Consider the following 14,869-nt stretch of genomic DNA (forward strand, 5'->3'; position numbering starts at 1 on the left):
AATGACCAGGAATGCGTCTGTGGGACATCAAAGACTTACTAATGTGCGTGGCAAAGTAATCATAATGATTAACTTAATATGTAATGTACAGTAAGAGTATATTACAGTATATACGTGACCTGCTTTAAAAAAACCCAAGCCTGGTTTATTCTATTACTGTAAGTTGTTAATATATCTGACAACTTCAAAGGAGAGATAGCTAGCATTCTTTCTTCAATATATTACGTTTGCAGATATATCCGTACAAATTCAAGTTATTCCTTATAAATAACCTGTCAGACACAAAAATCTAAACTTAAGAATTGGCCTTGAAATGCCTTGTTTATGGATGGTATGTCTAGCAGGAACACGATTTCTTGCCTAAAAAGTCACTTCCAGGCTTCTGTGACAGAGGGTTATCAGAGCAAGGGATTTAAGGCAAAGTAAATTGCTTATTTCTCACTATACAGCAGACAAGAAAGCATGCTAAGGAAAAAATGTTTTCCTATCTAACAACATGAAAGGAAGTTTCTTATTTACTTGCAGTGATCACAAGGATCTAATAACTGGTTAAGTGCATGCCTGTAAATGTATAGTTTTGAAACAAAGCTTTTCTGTATGCATGTTTTAAAATATGAATTGACTCTATTCACAAGCACTTGGGTGGAGCTCGATAAACTGGGATTTTACTGATAATCCAGCCATATTCCATTTAAGCTTCACTATATACCATAGGATTTTGCTTTGTTTATTGAAAGTTTAGTTGTCCATGTTGGGCTTGCCCGTGCCTTTGTAAATGTAGGAATATTTGTCAGACTACCCTAATGCTGTCTTTCAGTCGTGCTGAACCTGTTGTATGGAAACATGATGCCTTCTGTGTGTTGGAAAGCTAATGCTCCTGGGTTTTCTTTAAAAAAAAGATCAGGCTGGAGGCTTTGCAGTTTTTAGAAGCCTTTAAATCCCAATGCTCTTCTAATAAAGGATGCAATTATGTTCTTATTGAGAAACACTTAGAGGTGTCGTGGACTGATAAGACTGGAGAGGCCAGTACTGTATTGTGTTGTTCTGAAGGTTTTCTTAGCATTTTAAGGCCACAGACGCCATTCTTCTGAGATTCAGTGTATTTGAAAAGGTGGTCAGGGTAGGGTGTGGGAAGACAGATGCATCAGATGTCTGAGATTTGTTTGTTTCTGCACCTTTGCTGGCTCTGAGGGCTAATCCTGTCACCTCCGTTGACGGGCTCCTCGCACCAGCTGCTCGGCTGTTTGAGCGAGGGGAAGTGATGATCTTCGCTCTCTCTTGCGCTTCCTCAGTTGTCAGCGGTGCACAGAAAAGACTTTTAGCTGGCCTCAACTTGCATCTGGGAAGCCTGTCTTTATCAGTGATGCTTGTTTGTCTGCAGTGAAGCAACAAAAGATACAAAAATCACACTAAACATTCCGTACCGGTACTGCACTGCACAGCTCCCCCAGCGCAGTACAGGTTTTTTATCCTTCAATGCAAAATTGGACAAATCTAGAATGAAGAATTTAATTGGCAGTTTAAACAATGACAAAGTACTGTTATAAAATTCATATTATATATTAGATTATACTGAGAAAATAATTGGTTTATAAGTTTAGTAAATTTAATTTTGACCAGTTAGGTCTGTGATTTCAGCCATTTTGAGGTAATTTGGAAGGAAATCCAGCACACCAAACACAGTAAATCCTCAGAACCAGAGCTGGGCTCTCTCGATGTACAGAATTGATTACCACATCGTGTTGCTAATGATACAAGAACCAACATGTTTTTGCAATCTCTGTGTAATGTAATGTGATGCATTATACTGTATTTGCTGGACTGGGACTCACCAGGCCTGCCTTGGCTGTTAAGTGCTTTAGACCTGGAGGCTCACAAACCTGGTCGTTTTTCATTCTAGCTAAGCTTAATTTCTTCATTAAATTCTTAATTGAACATACGAGTTGCTTGATTGGGACATTTGCAAGTACTGCTCAAAAGTTTTATGTTACTGAAATAGGATCTCCAACAGGTTTAAAAGCTGAAATCAGTCAAAGAGCTCAGTCACTTAAGGGTTCAGCTGCGTAGCTGAGACTTTGGCTGAAACACAAACCAGCAGGGCAGGTGTGTGGTCCTGCAGGATCATGTTAGGAACCCCCACTTAAGATTGTTAAATATACGGGGATTTGGCGATTTTGTTTTCCAGGTACCAAAACCTGGGAGCATTCAACAAACTGCAGAAATTACAAGAGTGGCAACAGAACCCCAGTCAAAGAAACAGCAGGCCTACAAGACAGAGATAATTGGAGGAGTGGTGGTACACACCCCTATCATCCAGGTACATTTCCTGCGTGTTCTCAGTGAACAATGTTTTTCTCTCTCTGATTTCAGGCTTTTTATTTTCCTCTCAACATAAGGGCCATACAGCATTTTGTCCTCCCTGGCCATTTACTTTAATGGTTGGGTCCTTTGTTTAAAGGAAGCATATTTTCAGCCTTAAAATCTAACTTGCATGTAGGTTGTTTTAAATTTTTTGCAGAGTATATAATCAGTTTCTGCAGACTGTATACAGAGTTCATCTGTTGTCTGGAGAGAGCTGTAGAAAAATGGTACGCTTTTCAGTCTGAAACACACAATGGTCAATTGAAGAGTTGCCCACAGATATTTTTACACTTGGGTGTACGGTGTGAAACTTCTTTGTGGGTCTCTGGTTATCTGTGTTGGGAAGGTGTCCAAAAAATGAGTCTACAGGACTTTTGAGCCACCAACGTAGATGAGAAAGAGAGAGAAAGACACTGAAGGGTGAGGGATGGGCCTGGCTCAGTGGCGTCAAGGACAAAACCATTCGAATGTGCTGAGGTTTTTAGATGCTTATCTGGCTTTGCTCTTCTGTGCAGTTAGCCCACAGAATCTTTGCCGGCTAGGGCCTGACAGTGCTTGTTTTCTCAGCTTCTCTGTTCTGCATTCATAAGCTCCTGTACCACTTCCTGACTGCCTGAGAGCAGTGGTTAGTACTGCAACACCTAGCAAGGCTAAATTTATACATTGATTTTGTGAGAGCACTTATTTTGTCTTTTCATTCCAGGATATTGTACATGTAATTATTTTCAATTTTTCTAACAATTAGATTTAAAAGGTGAACAGAGAATAACGTGCCATGGGTTAAAAAAAGCGCCGTCGTCTTTCTGTTTACTACAGATGACTTCAAAACAACAGGTTGTCTCTTAGTGATTCCCTCTTGCTGCAGTACAGTTGTCCCTTTCCTTCTAGGTTTGTGTTAGGTATTAAGAAACTCCCATTTTTTCCTTGACCTTCAGGATCTACCGATTATTGCTTTTGTATTTTCAGAGATAACCCATTCTAATTTAAACCATAGGAGTTAGTCACTATGGAGACAGTTTTGTCAACTGCTGCAGCTGCTATCCAAAGGGTCCAGCATGCAGATATCTAGTAACCTGCTAAAGGTAACTCCTAGACCAGGATTTTTTCAGTATCTGGACCAGCTATCGCCCAACCACTGAAAGTCCCCCAGCTGCTCTGTACTGTGTGTTTTTACCTCTGACATGGGCTGTGTTTGCTGGCCTGTAGAATGAAGGAGAGGAGATGGATTTGGGGGAGGCTGTTCCCCATGGCAGTATGAGGAGACCAGCTCCCTCCTCCGCTGGAGTCAGACCAGGAGTTGTCAAGTCTGGTTACTGCGTCAAACAAGGAAATGTGGTGAGTCCCTATCTGTACCACAGCATAATGCAAATCTCCTAGGTTCACATCAGGGACAGTCAGATTATTCAGGTGATAGCCAACGTCTAGCATTCTCATGATAAAGGCCTCATTATGATTAGCGACTCTCTTGTCTGTGAGGGTTGATCAGGTAAAAAAAAAACCTGAGCACGAATTGTGCAGCTTTGTATCCGCTCATTCAGGCTGACTGGCATAGATGTGCATTTTGAGCATTTCTGTCTAAAAATTATAGCAGGACTCTGTAGGTACAGTATACATTGAATGGTGATGTTATCAACAATGGTATTGTTGTTGTTGTTTCCTGTTATTAGTGCATTTCTGATCCTGGAGGACAACAATCTAGTTGTTTTATATATTTTTAAATTAACTGATTAATGGTAAGTTTGTGTTATGTACTGTAAGTAAGAGCTCTATTTTAGACTGTATAATCCCCTGATGTGGATGAGTCAAAATTAAGTCCCTAGTCCCTTAGGAATTTTTAGAGAAACCTCAATAAAGTGACAATACAGTATATAGTGAGTTAATTTGTTGTTGAGACCAGTTGTTTTTAAATCCACCCCAATGAGTTCATGCCAGTCTCTGCTCGTGCCTTTGTTTATATATTCATCTCTTGATCTAACTGCCAGTCAGCCAACTGATGCTTCCACACAATCATTCTGCTCCGTTAAGCAATTTAGATAATGCATGGGCATTTTAAAAGATGTATGGAGCCATTAAAATGATCTGTTTCTTTTGCAGAGGAAAAGCTGGAAAAGGAGGTTCTTTACTCTGGATAACAGTTCTGTCAGTTATTTTAAATGTGAAACGGTGAGTAATCAGATACCACCAGTCTGCATAACTTACTTTGGGTATTAACCACAGAAGATGGGGGGGAAAAAAAGCATGTCTTAGATATGTAGCTATTTATAATATTTCAGAAAATCCTTCCTGTGCTGTCATCTCTACTCCAGTACACTGTAATTGTGTTTTACATATAATTATATATATAAATCTACTGAGTTATACAAATTTTGTTTTTGACATTTTTTATACAAGATCATTGAACGCTTTCTTATTGACAGAATTATTTCCTGCTGCTTCAGCATTTCAGTAACACCTCTATTTGCTCATTTCTCCTAATGTCATAACTATGATGCATTAGGCTCCAGTTAAGCATTAGATCCCTAGTTAAGCTTTTGGTTTGTTATGGTGCATCAAATTTATTGCAACAAGACATTTCTCAGACAGCTTTATAGCATAAGACCAGTGCTGTTGGTTATGGAGATTGAACATGTGTTTATGGAATGAATGGTTAAATATCTACCAGATAAGTTTTTGGTCAAAGTCATTGTATATTTTTTGTGCTTTTCATGACAAATGTTTTATTCAGATAGTATATACAGGGTACAGCAGTGACAGCATACAATGCACAAACATGTCAGGCTTGCCTCTCCTGAAAGTACTTGACCATGTGCAGTGTATAGGATGGAGCCTTTCCAGTAACTACATTGAACAAAGGAGAGAGACATACAAGCCCATGTGTAGCTATGATTGGGCAGCCACATCAGCAGTTTAACTCTTTCTATCTATGAAGCATACGCAAATGAATTATCAGAAATGTTCTCTATTATCTGATGCATGAATCACAGTCGGCGATATCATTCAAGATCTTATTAACTCTTTACTGTTTTCTGCACTACGTTTAAATTCACCTCTGACAGGGATGTCAGAGTTAGTATCTGGAGGACTGCATAAAAGACTTCAGTTACTTAATTGTTTTATACTGTAGCACAATTCAAGGGGATCTTTCAACTATCAACTTAAGAAAGATTGTTAAAATGTCCAGTTGAGACGATAACTAGATCTTGCAGTAGAACTCAATACAGCAGAATGAGCATCCATCCTGGAAGTGAGTTTGACTGCCTTCATGTGTACTGTATCAGAGATGTGCCACAGAAACACAGGCCCAGAGCATGTTGCAGTCTGTATTTAATCAAAAAACAAAGTGCTGAGATTGGGGTACAAAACATTTGAATTTAGCGCAATATTTATGCATTTAAAGATCACATATGCTTTGCTTTTCTCTTAATTAGAATGAAATGTGCTACTTTGGTATAGAAAATTGGACTGTTGTAAGAGGCTTTTTAACCAGAAGCATCACTGGCAATGCTATTTTGAAGGTCATTACATAAGCAGCATTAAGGAATTGTTTAAAGAACAGATCCCATGTAATAGTAATATTACATACAGGAAGGGTGGAAAAATAAACTTGCGGTATAGCTCTAATTCTGGGAGACGTTACCCACCTTTTCATTCCAAGCATTTGCTCCACAAAGGATTGTAACTTCAGTTGTCCTAAATTTGCTTAATTGTGATTAACATACATAAGAGAACACTGCTTTGTTCTCCATCACAAATTTGATTTTGTGAGCCAGTGGTCAGGGTTCTGGCCTCATAATAAGAAGGTTGTGGGTTCAAATTCCAGGTGGGACATCCCTATATCTCTATATCCCAAATACAGAAAATTAGTAAGATTTATGAAAGTCATTCATAAGGATCATGGCCACTGCACTGCAGTGATATTTTAACATGCTGTCACGCATATCTACTGTACACTGATTTATAACAGTTTTATTAAATTTATGGTTTAGATTTGGGAAAATAACTGCAAGAAGCTTAGGAGGAGATGAAGGATTTTAAATGTTTTTAGAGCCAAGCCATTTTTAACAACAGCAGGACCTCAAGTATTGCTGCATATTGCAATTGGATATCAATTTGCAACTGAAGACTCAGGGTAGAATCTGATTATCTATACACTACGATATCTAGATAAAATATATTATATTTGTGTCCAATTTTTAAAGAAAGAGACATTCTATTGACCTTATCTTTGGAATTCTAAAATTAAGGACCTTAAATAAAAATCATGTCTGATAAGGGCAAAAGTGCACCATACAAAATGCTGGCTGGAAGAACATTAGCACCTCTCCTCTTTCTTTTAAATTCAGAAACTTTAAGAGTGCAAGTGTTTATATGATACCTTATATGAAAATAAACTTTTAACAGATGCAGTTGGTAGATTTATAGCTACAGTATGTAGCCAGGTTGTGCTAATATTGCTAACCTATTTACAGGACAAGGATCCCCTTCGCTCAATCCTCTTGAAGGATATTCAGAAAGTGCATGAATGCCTTGTCAAATCAGGGTAAGAACAGTTCCATGTCTGAGGTTAAGCTATGAAATTCTTGAATTACTGACCTGCGTTAGTCATCTCTAAGAGCCGAATTGCTTTTTGCATCCAATTTAATCTTAGTGATCAAATTTGCCAAATGCTTTGTTTAATTAGTAAGTTAAAATATATTTTACAGGGCTTTACTCACTGATGTCTGAAAATCTAATGATAAATCAAGCAGGATGGGTACTCTGAGGGCTTCGTTTCAGGCAAATTACATTGCTTTGATTTTACCCTCTTTCTTGATATACAACATTTTGGTTAATCCTTCACAATAAAATTTCCCCTGTGATTCCAGGCATAAGGACAATACCAAAACTTTGCATTTGTGACAGTCAAGTTCATGTTTACACCTTTGTCTTTTTTCATCTGAGAATGTAAAACACATATTGCCATTAGAAATTATTAGATTTTAGCTACAGTACATTACCTATTGAAGACAGGTTGTCTGCTCTATCCATATAATTACAGATGCATGTATATGTGTTGTTGTATTTTAAACACTGTGTATTGATCTAGAATTTTTCTTGTCATGTTTTTAGAGAGCTGCTAATGAGGGACAACCTTTTTGAAATCATAACTAGCTCTAGAGTGTTCTATATCCAGGTAAGAGGACTGAATGTGATGCATTTTTCACAACAACATGTCAATTTCATGTCTATGGTTAGTACACACATGCTTAGGCACATCCTAAAACGTTCAAAAAGTCCCCTTCTTGTATAAAACACCCTCTGTGAAGAATAAACACACCATGAAATATGAAAATCTAAAAAGATATTGGCAACTACAGGAAAAAAAATTTGAGAATAATGCAAGTGAATCACACCAAAAATTCTACATGAATCAAGCTTAAACTTTTTTAAAAAAGTCTAAGAGGGTGTGCTGTAAAATCTAAAAAATACATTTCTGTATGGCTTTTTGCTGTATTGTGTGTGTGAAGGATTTATTTTACTCAGGCAAATAGAAACGTGTAAAAAATGAATAAGTTTAACTATTGGGATTGTTTTACTGTATTCCTTTCTTTTGCCAAACGTGGTAGAAGATGCACATTATTGCAATAATGGTCACCAGATTTATTTATTTTTTATTATTGAGGAGAATTTGGTCAGAAAAATGCTGGTGAAGGGGGTCTTCAGCAGGGTGTGGGCAGTAGCTTAATGTTCAGGTTCTTCCACTGGAGGAAATTACTAGAACAGAATAATTTGAGACTGAGGTTTTTTCTGTCTTTTCAATCATAACGTGGGCACTGGGGAGGGAGTTTTATTTGCTAAGTGAACTAATACTGTGGTATGGTGGCTTCACATCAGTAGAAAATGTTTTGTTGACGTAATTTTGGAAAATGTGACACTTGCAGATTAAGAGACTGTTTGACGTATAACCCTCTACTGTATTATCCTGGGTAGCCCTATGATACAAGAGTGACAAAATGCCAAACGCCAAATGGAGCTGAGAAAAGCTCTCCGTCTGGTAGTCTGGCTAGCTAGCAATGATGGTCTGATGAAGATCACGATGTTGTCTGACAAGTAAAGAAGTTCTGTGTGAAAACTAAAAAAGTGTACTACTGCGTTTGTGAACCCACTTATCTGAACATTGCCATTCCCCAAATAAACAATTTCCACATTCTCCAGGTGAATTTCCCAGCTGGTTTTGGATTCTCGTAACATTAGTTCTGGAAAACACCCATATTTTAATGAAGCTGTATTTCTGATGAAGCTGGTTTCTCTTAAACTCTGCTTAAGCAGAAGAAAAAACGGAACAAAAAGCTGAACGGTTTGGTTTGTGGAAAGCACATCATAAATATTTAGCAGTTAAGATTGAAAATGAAGCACAGAAAAGTAATTTACAGTACAAATAACAAAATGGTGTGCAAAAAATACCTTTTCTTAAACATGTAAATGAAATCCTAAGGCAGACCCGTAACCAAGTTCTGCTTTCTTTCTGAACGTGGTTTGACTGTACTTTTTCTGTCGCTGTGTCTGGCTGTATTGCAGACATGCACCTGTGTTTATCTTCAAGGCCTCAGCAACAGTCAGTCCGAAACTGGGTGACAGCTCAAGGCCTGTTTACTTGGTGCATGTTTCCTTCCATCTGTGTTTACAGAAAAACAGATTATTTTTTTTAAATGCTCCGTTGCCCATGTGTGGAGTTAACAACACCATGTCTCCAGCAACGGTCGTTTTTATTCATTAGAGAAACAAAACAGCATCCTGACAGTCCCTTGAGGACGAAGGCTAATTCAGATAGCTTGACTGACTCAGATACTGGTGTAACTGTAGGCTTTGTAGGCTAAATTTAACCATGCTCAGCACACTGTACCTAAACGAGGAAGTTTCATTTCTTTTTTTTTTTGTTACTCTGTGCGGGAGATGTGCTACGGAAATTGTTTTGTCAGCTTTGCAGTGCAAGATGTTGTAAGAAAGAAGAAAAAAAACGACTTTGATAAATATTATGTCATTTTCAGAGCTGGTGCTGTGACAATATGTTTATACTGCAAGACATTTGGTTTTTGGTCCAAAGCAGTGTGTTGCTTCCAAGCCAAAGTAAAGGTCAGCATAGAAGTATATGGTGGACTTGACGCACTATGAAGAGTTTGTCATTCCCTTCATACAAACTATTTCTTTATATCTCCAATATCTTTTAATCACAAGATTTTCCAGGCCAGTGCCTTCATTTTTACCTGGAATTTTTAATGGTAATGTGAGGGTGGAAGTGAAATTTTATCTTGTATGTTTGCATGTCAGTTATCTCAGCATTTATCTATTAAACTTGCATAACAGGTGCATTGTGACATACTGTAGATTACCAAAAATATTGCTATTTGTGTTCAACTCCAATTTGATGTCAGAACATTCTATGTAATAACATGATATAATATGGTGGCTCTGTGGCTAAGGATCTGTGCCTGTGGCTGGAAGGTTGCCGGTTCAAATCCCGCGGCCGGCAGAGGAATCCTACTCCGTTGGGCCACTGAGCAAGGCCCTTAACCCCAACTGCTCTAGGGGTGCTGTACAATGGCTGACCCTGCACTCTGCACCAAGCTTCTCTCCCTGTCTGTATGTCTGTGTCTCATGGAGAGCAAGCTGGGGTATGCGAAAAGATGAATTCCTAATGAAAGAAATTGTATATGGCTAATAAAGTGATCTTATCTGATCTGATCTTATCTTATAATATTCTTTAAAACTATGCAACTAATCGAGTTAAACATGTCTTCACTTTTAGACATAGCACAGTGCAGCTGCTATAGAAAGAATGTTATGGGCGCTTAATTATTTACAATCTAGCAATATTTCTTTAAAAATTTGAAGATGTGTTGAACGTTTCTGCCTTTCAATTTCATATTATTTGAGTGTAGGTGACCGGAGAATATGTTGACTAATCGAACACTACCATCTAGTGTTGAGGTCTTACTACTGCAGCCTAAGAAACCCAATATTAAAAAACAACAATGGAACCATATCTACTGTATACAGAACTATTTATTTAGAGCCTTGCTCTTCATTTTCCCCCTAAATGATACATATTTACACAAAACCTTTGAGACAACGTAATTGTTTAGTTACCAGTCTAAGATTAATTCTTGAACTTGATCTGTTGGTCATCATTACATGATTCACATTGAAAAGGTTTGTTTTGGCAAAATGTTAACATTAAGGTGTTTTTCTAATATTTAGTGTGCATTTAACAATATAAAATAATCCAGTTTTTGTTGTCTTTTTAAACGTAACTTCCTTTCTTTTGTACTGGGGGATAAACAGCTTCTCTCAATAAGAACAAATGAGCTCTTCTTTGGAAGCTCAAATGAAATAGCGTGTTTGAAACTTCAGCTGGGACTCTTCCTATTCTGATATCAGTAGTTTTCTTAATTTGTTCTTATTATTGGAATATGGGAAACTTAACAATCGTATTTTGTGATTTGTGATTGTGACAACTTGTATATGTTGTTTTTATATTATAGACCTACACTCCAGAGGACATGCATGGCTGGATTAAGGCTATCTCTGGGGCAATCCAAGCTCTAAGAGGACCTGTAAAGGTACTTGTTGATTATATAGTAAATCCATGCAATTTATATGTAAAGTACCCATCTGTACCCTTTCCATTTTTTTCAACATAAAACTTTCTCAAATGAGAACTGATGCAGACCCTTCTTTGAAGAACACAGTAAATTAAAGAGAACTTTTTTTATGTTTTAATTTTAAGGGGATGCTTTTATAATGGACATTAAATGTAAAAATGTGCTTCACTAAATTTGAAGTTGCAAAAATATAGTGTAAATATGTCTGACTTGGAAATAAACCTATGGCGATGTGGAATATACAAGTCAGTCTTTAATAAATATTTCAGTATGGCTCTCTCAGATTTTAACAAGCAGAAACTAGTGCTGATTTTAAGCCTGGATGCAATCAAACCTTGAAATCCCTCGTCAATAGCAAAATTATAACAATGACTAAAAAGTGACTTTCCATTTGGGTAGGAGAGGATTTGGAAAACAGACATCAGCTAGAACATCTGATATTTGTCCCTCATGAGTCAAGGGAGGTGTGATCTGGGGTTTACTAAGCTAAGGAATTTATTCTGATGCCCTTGTTTTTGTCCGTTGTGTGCTCCATTAATCATTTTTTTTCCTGTTCTTCTATCCTCAGGATTCAGGTTTTACTCGTTCCTCCTCGCTGTATAGGTACCAGAGTGGCGGTGCCCGCGGCTGGCAAGGCCGGGAGGACAAGAAGGCGCCTCTTGTCAAGTCAAGCTCGGTGGCACCATCTTGGCAGCCCTGGACACCGGTCCCATCGTCAGTCAGCAAAGCCAGCCCAGAGATGACGTCTGTGGAGGAAGTAACAGGCCAGTTCAGCTCTCTGCCCACTGTGCACAAGGGAGAGAGCGAGGACCAGGACTCTCTGGGCAAACGCCGGCGGCATCGCTCCCAGCCACAGCCACCCAGTGAGAAGATCTTCCCCTTCAACGTTGACGACGATGGCATTCGTACCACCGATGTGTAGCCCGAGGCTCGCAGGGGGTTGACCCCTGTAATGTTGTGAGGGAGGAATCAGAAAGAAGGTAGAGCCTACCCTCCATCAGGAAATCTCAGAAGTTCGCTTGGCTAAGAGGGTGGCAAAATAGACTGATTCACAACTGGCAAATCCTGACGCAGGAACTGAGCTTTTTTTATTTCTTTTTTTATCGCCTCTATACTGATACAGTGCAACGATGCAAAACAAAAACCTGGTTTGGCCGCTAAAACAGCAAATTGTTCTTTCCCATCATGCAACCTGAGAAAGCGTACTTTTAAAAATCTTAAATTTGTTTTTCTTACACAGACCTTAAGTTTTTTTTTTTAATGTAAATGCGATTTCTGGCTTTGCTTCCAACAGATGATTGCGACATCAGCCCGACAAAGACACAAACACGGCATTAAAGAATTTGACGTACATAGCTCCAGCAAACTCATGTGTGGCAGCATCGAGCTTGACTTAAAGGCTGAGCTAGAGCAGTTCATTTATTTATTAAGGTACAGCAGAAAAGGGAGGCTTCCTGGTACCTAATCATAACTGGTTTGTTCTTTTTTCCCATTTTGAGCACTAAATTTAAGATTTTCTTTTATGAACTTGACACTTCAAGTTAAATAGGCATATCCAGCAGCCAGATAGGGTGCCCTAATGTACAGAAGGCATTCATGAACCTGGGAGAAATGGAAGTTTAAGAGCTGCTAAGCTATTTTTATATACTTCTTTTTCATGTATACATGTAGAAGAAAATACTGTTATCCATATACCTGTAACTTTTCTCTTTAAGGTACGTGTGAAAATAAACAGGAAAAACTTTTAGTAAAGTAAAAAGTATGGCTATGTTTAATTTAATTCCATGACACATAACAATTGCGATTTCATTTAAATCCCAATGTGGGCATGCCAGAATTCTATTTTCTTATGTCAAAATCAAGATAGTATCAGCAAAACTTAATTTCCTTGATTTTTGTTTAATATTTCATTTTTTAAAAACCTTGGAATCATCCTATAAGAATGGATTGGTACATAAAATACAGAGGCAGGAAAAATACCATCTACTTCTGACAGACACTCCAGTTCAATACACCTATTTTTTGGATATTTAACTGGGCCAATTATCTCAGTCATGAGGCTGAGGTTCAGCGTACCTCAGTCAACAAAACATATCATGTTTTTTCTTTAGTCGAATTTCTAGTATGTGGCATCTTGTTTCCTGTAGCCACTGCACATTAGCAATGTTAATTATGTTCAGTACATGCTGGACATGTTTATTAGTATTTCCATGGTACAATAAAGATGGCTATCGTGCTTGAACATGGTTGGTATTTTACAAGATCCTCTCATGCTGAATTAAACAACGAGCCAAATGGTACTGAAAAAACTTTCAAAAGGAGTACAGTATTGATGCTTGCTTTTGCACATACAGTAGTACACACCTGAGTTTTCTGTCATTCTGAAAATGATACCAGCTATAACCATGCATTCATAGTATTACCTTCATTAATCAGCTACTGTACATCAAGCTCTGGTTTTGACTTTAGAAAACTGACAACTATGAATAAACAGCCTTTTGGTTTCCATATGGTCTGGTACAATGACTACACATACTGTATTCCAGTTCTGTAAGTTCAGTGTTGGATTTTTGTTAGTGTGACTAAAGATGGTCTATTCCCTTTTCTCTCTTCATTCATTCAATACACATTAATGCATCTCGAAAACACGTCTTAGTGTTCCTATTATCAGTCTGAAGCGTATTGTACCATAACATTGGACCATAATCTCTTTTGTGTTCAAGAAAGCAAAAAGTGGGCCTGTCTACCATAATCATCATGTCATTGTCTTCTTAGAATTAGAAATAAGATAATGAAATGAAGGAAGTTTTTATTTATAGACTAGTAGACTCAAAATATCAATGTATACAAAAGTGAAATCGTTTACAAGCTTACTGTAATAAAAAAAACAGTTAAATAAAGTGGGTCTTTTTATTTTAGCACTTATGCTAAATGTTAGCACTCCTTTTCTGTTTATAATATGGAGCTACACAGCATTCCCCTTCCACTTATGAAAAATAAACTACTAGCCTTGTATGCAGCAAACATGTTTGTACTTTTTAAAATTTAGGTAATATTGTCAACTTGAGCTGTTAGGAAACATTGCTCACACACATTAAAATGGGGGGTAAATTGTTACATTTCTTTTCATTTTTAATTTGCTCTTCATTTTGTGCATTTTTGTAAAGCAAGTATGATAATGAAAAAAAATCAATATTCTTGCCTTCCTGAATGTACAGTATCTAGTAAATTCCCCAGTAACCTTGAAGTGTGATGTTATATGGTTTTGTGCTTTGCTGTGTGTTTCTAATACATCTTAATAAATTTATCTTTCGCTACAGTACAATGTACAGAAATTGAACAATGTGAAAACATTAAAGCTTCCTGTGTTCTTTAAGTTTTGTGTGTCGTTTGCATGAGCTGTTTAGGAGGAAAGTAAAGCCACAATAAAAGTAGCACAAAAGTGGAACATGAAGACGTAATAAACATACACACACAAATATATTTACACGCATGCTGTATTTTTGATTAATAGTAAGATAAACCTGTATTTAATTTAGAATTCTAAGAAATTTTGAGCATTGACATGCTAATCTTTTTTTAGAATGCAAGCCTACACTTTTTTTTACTTAAGAATCGTTTTATTTGGAAGATTAATCAGGAAATATTTACGTTCGTGAATAAAAAGTAGTACATTTATAAGTTTATAAAACACGTGAAACATTATGCTCATCTTTAAGGTTTTGCATATTAGGATTAGGATACTGTACTGTAGAAGGTATGTATATAAATACACATATTCATTTTCTAACAGCTTCTTCCAATTCAGTGTCGCGGGAGGGAGCTGGAGACTAAACCGGCAAGCAACGAGCGCAAAGCAGAATCCA

The 14,869-nt window shown here is 37.4% G+C and overlaps 1 protein-coding gene across 1 annotated transcript in view; it reads left to right on the forward strand.

Annotated features, from left to right (window-relative positions):
- Positions 1 to 14,379, forward strand: part of plekha2 (pleckstrin homology domain containing A2) — a 39,904-nt gene extending 25,525 nt beyond the window's left edge. The window contains exons 6-12 of the mRNA XM_088935341.1: positions 2,186 to 2,317; positions 3,568 to 3,696; positions 4,456 to 4,524; positions 6,831 to 6,901; positions 7,471 to 7,534; positions 10,884 to 10,961; positions 11,572 to 14,379. Coding sequence (XP_088791467.1) covers positions 2,186 to 2,317; positions 3,568 to 3,696; positions 4,456 to 4,524; positions 6,831 to 6,901; positions 7,471 to 7,534; positions 10,884 to 10,961; positions 11,572 to 11,925 — 897 coding nt within the window. The 3' untranslated portion in view covers positions 11,926 to 14,379. The remainder of the gene's footprint in view (positions 1 to 2,185; positions 2,318 to 3,567; positions 3,697 to 4,455; positions 4,525 to 6,830; positions 6,902 to 7,470; positions 7,535 to 10,883; positions 10,962 to 11,571) is intronic.
- Positions 14,380 to 14,869: the final 490 nt, after the last annotated feature.

This window comes from Atractosteus spatula, chromosome 2 (assembly GCF_055471065.1).
Source record: "Atractosteus spatula isolate fAtrSpa1 chromosome 2, fAtrSpa1.hap1, whole genome shotgun sequence".
Taxonomy (NCBI): Eukaryota; Metazoa; Chordata; class Actinopteri; order Semionotiformes; family Lepisosteidae; genus Atractosteus; species Atractosteus spatula.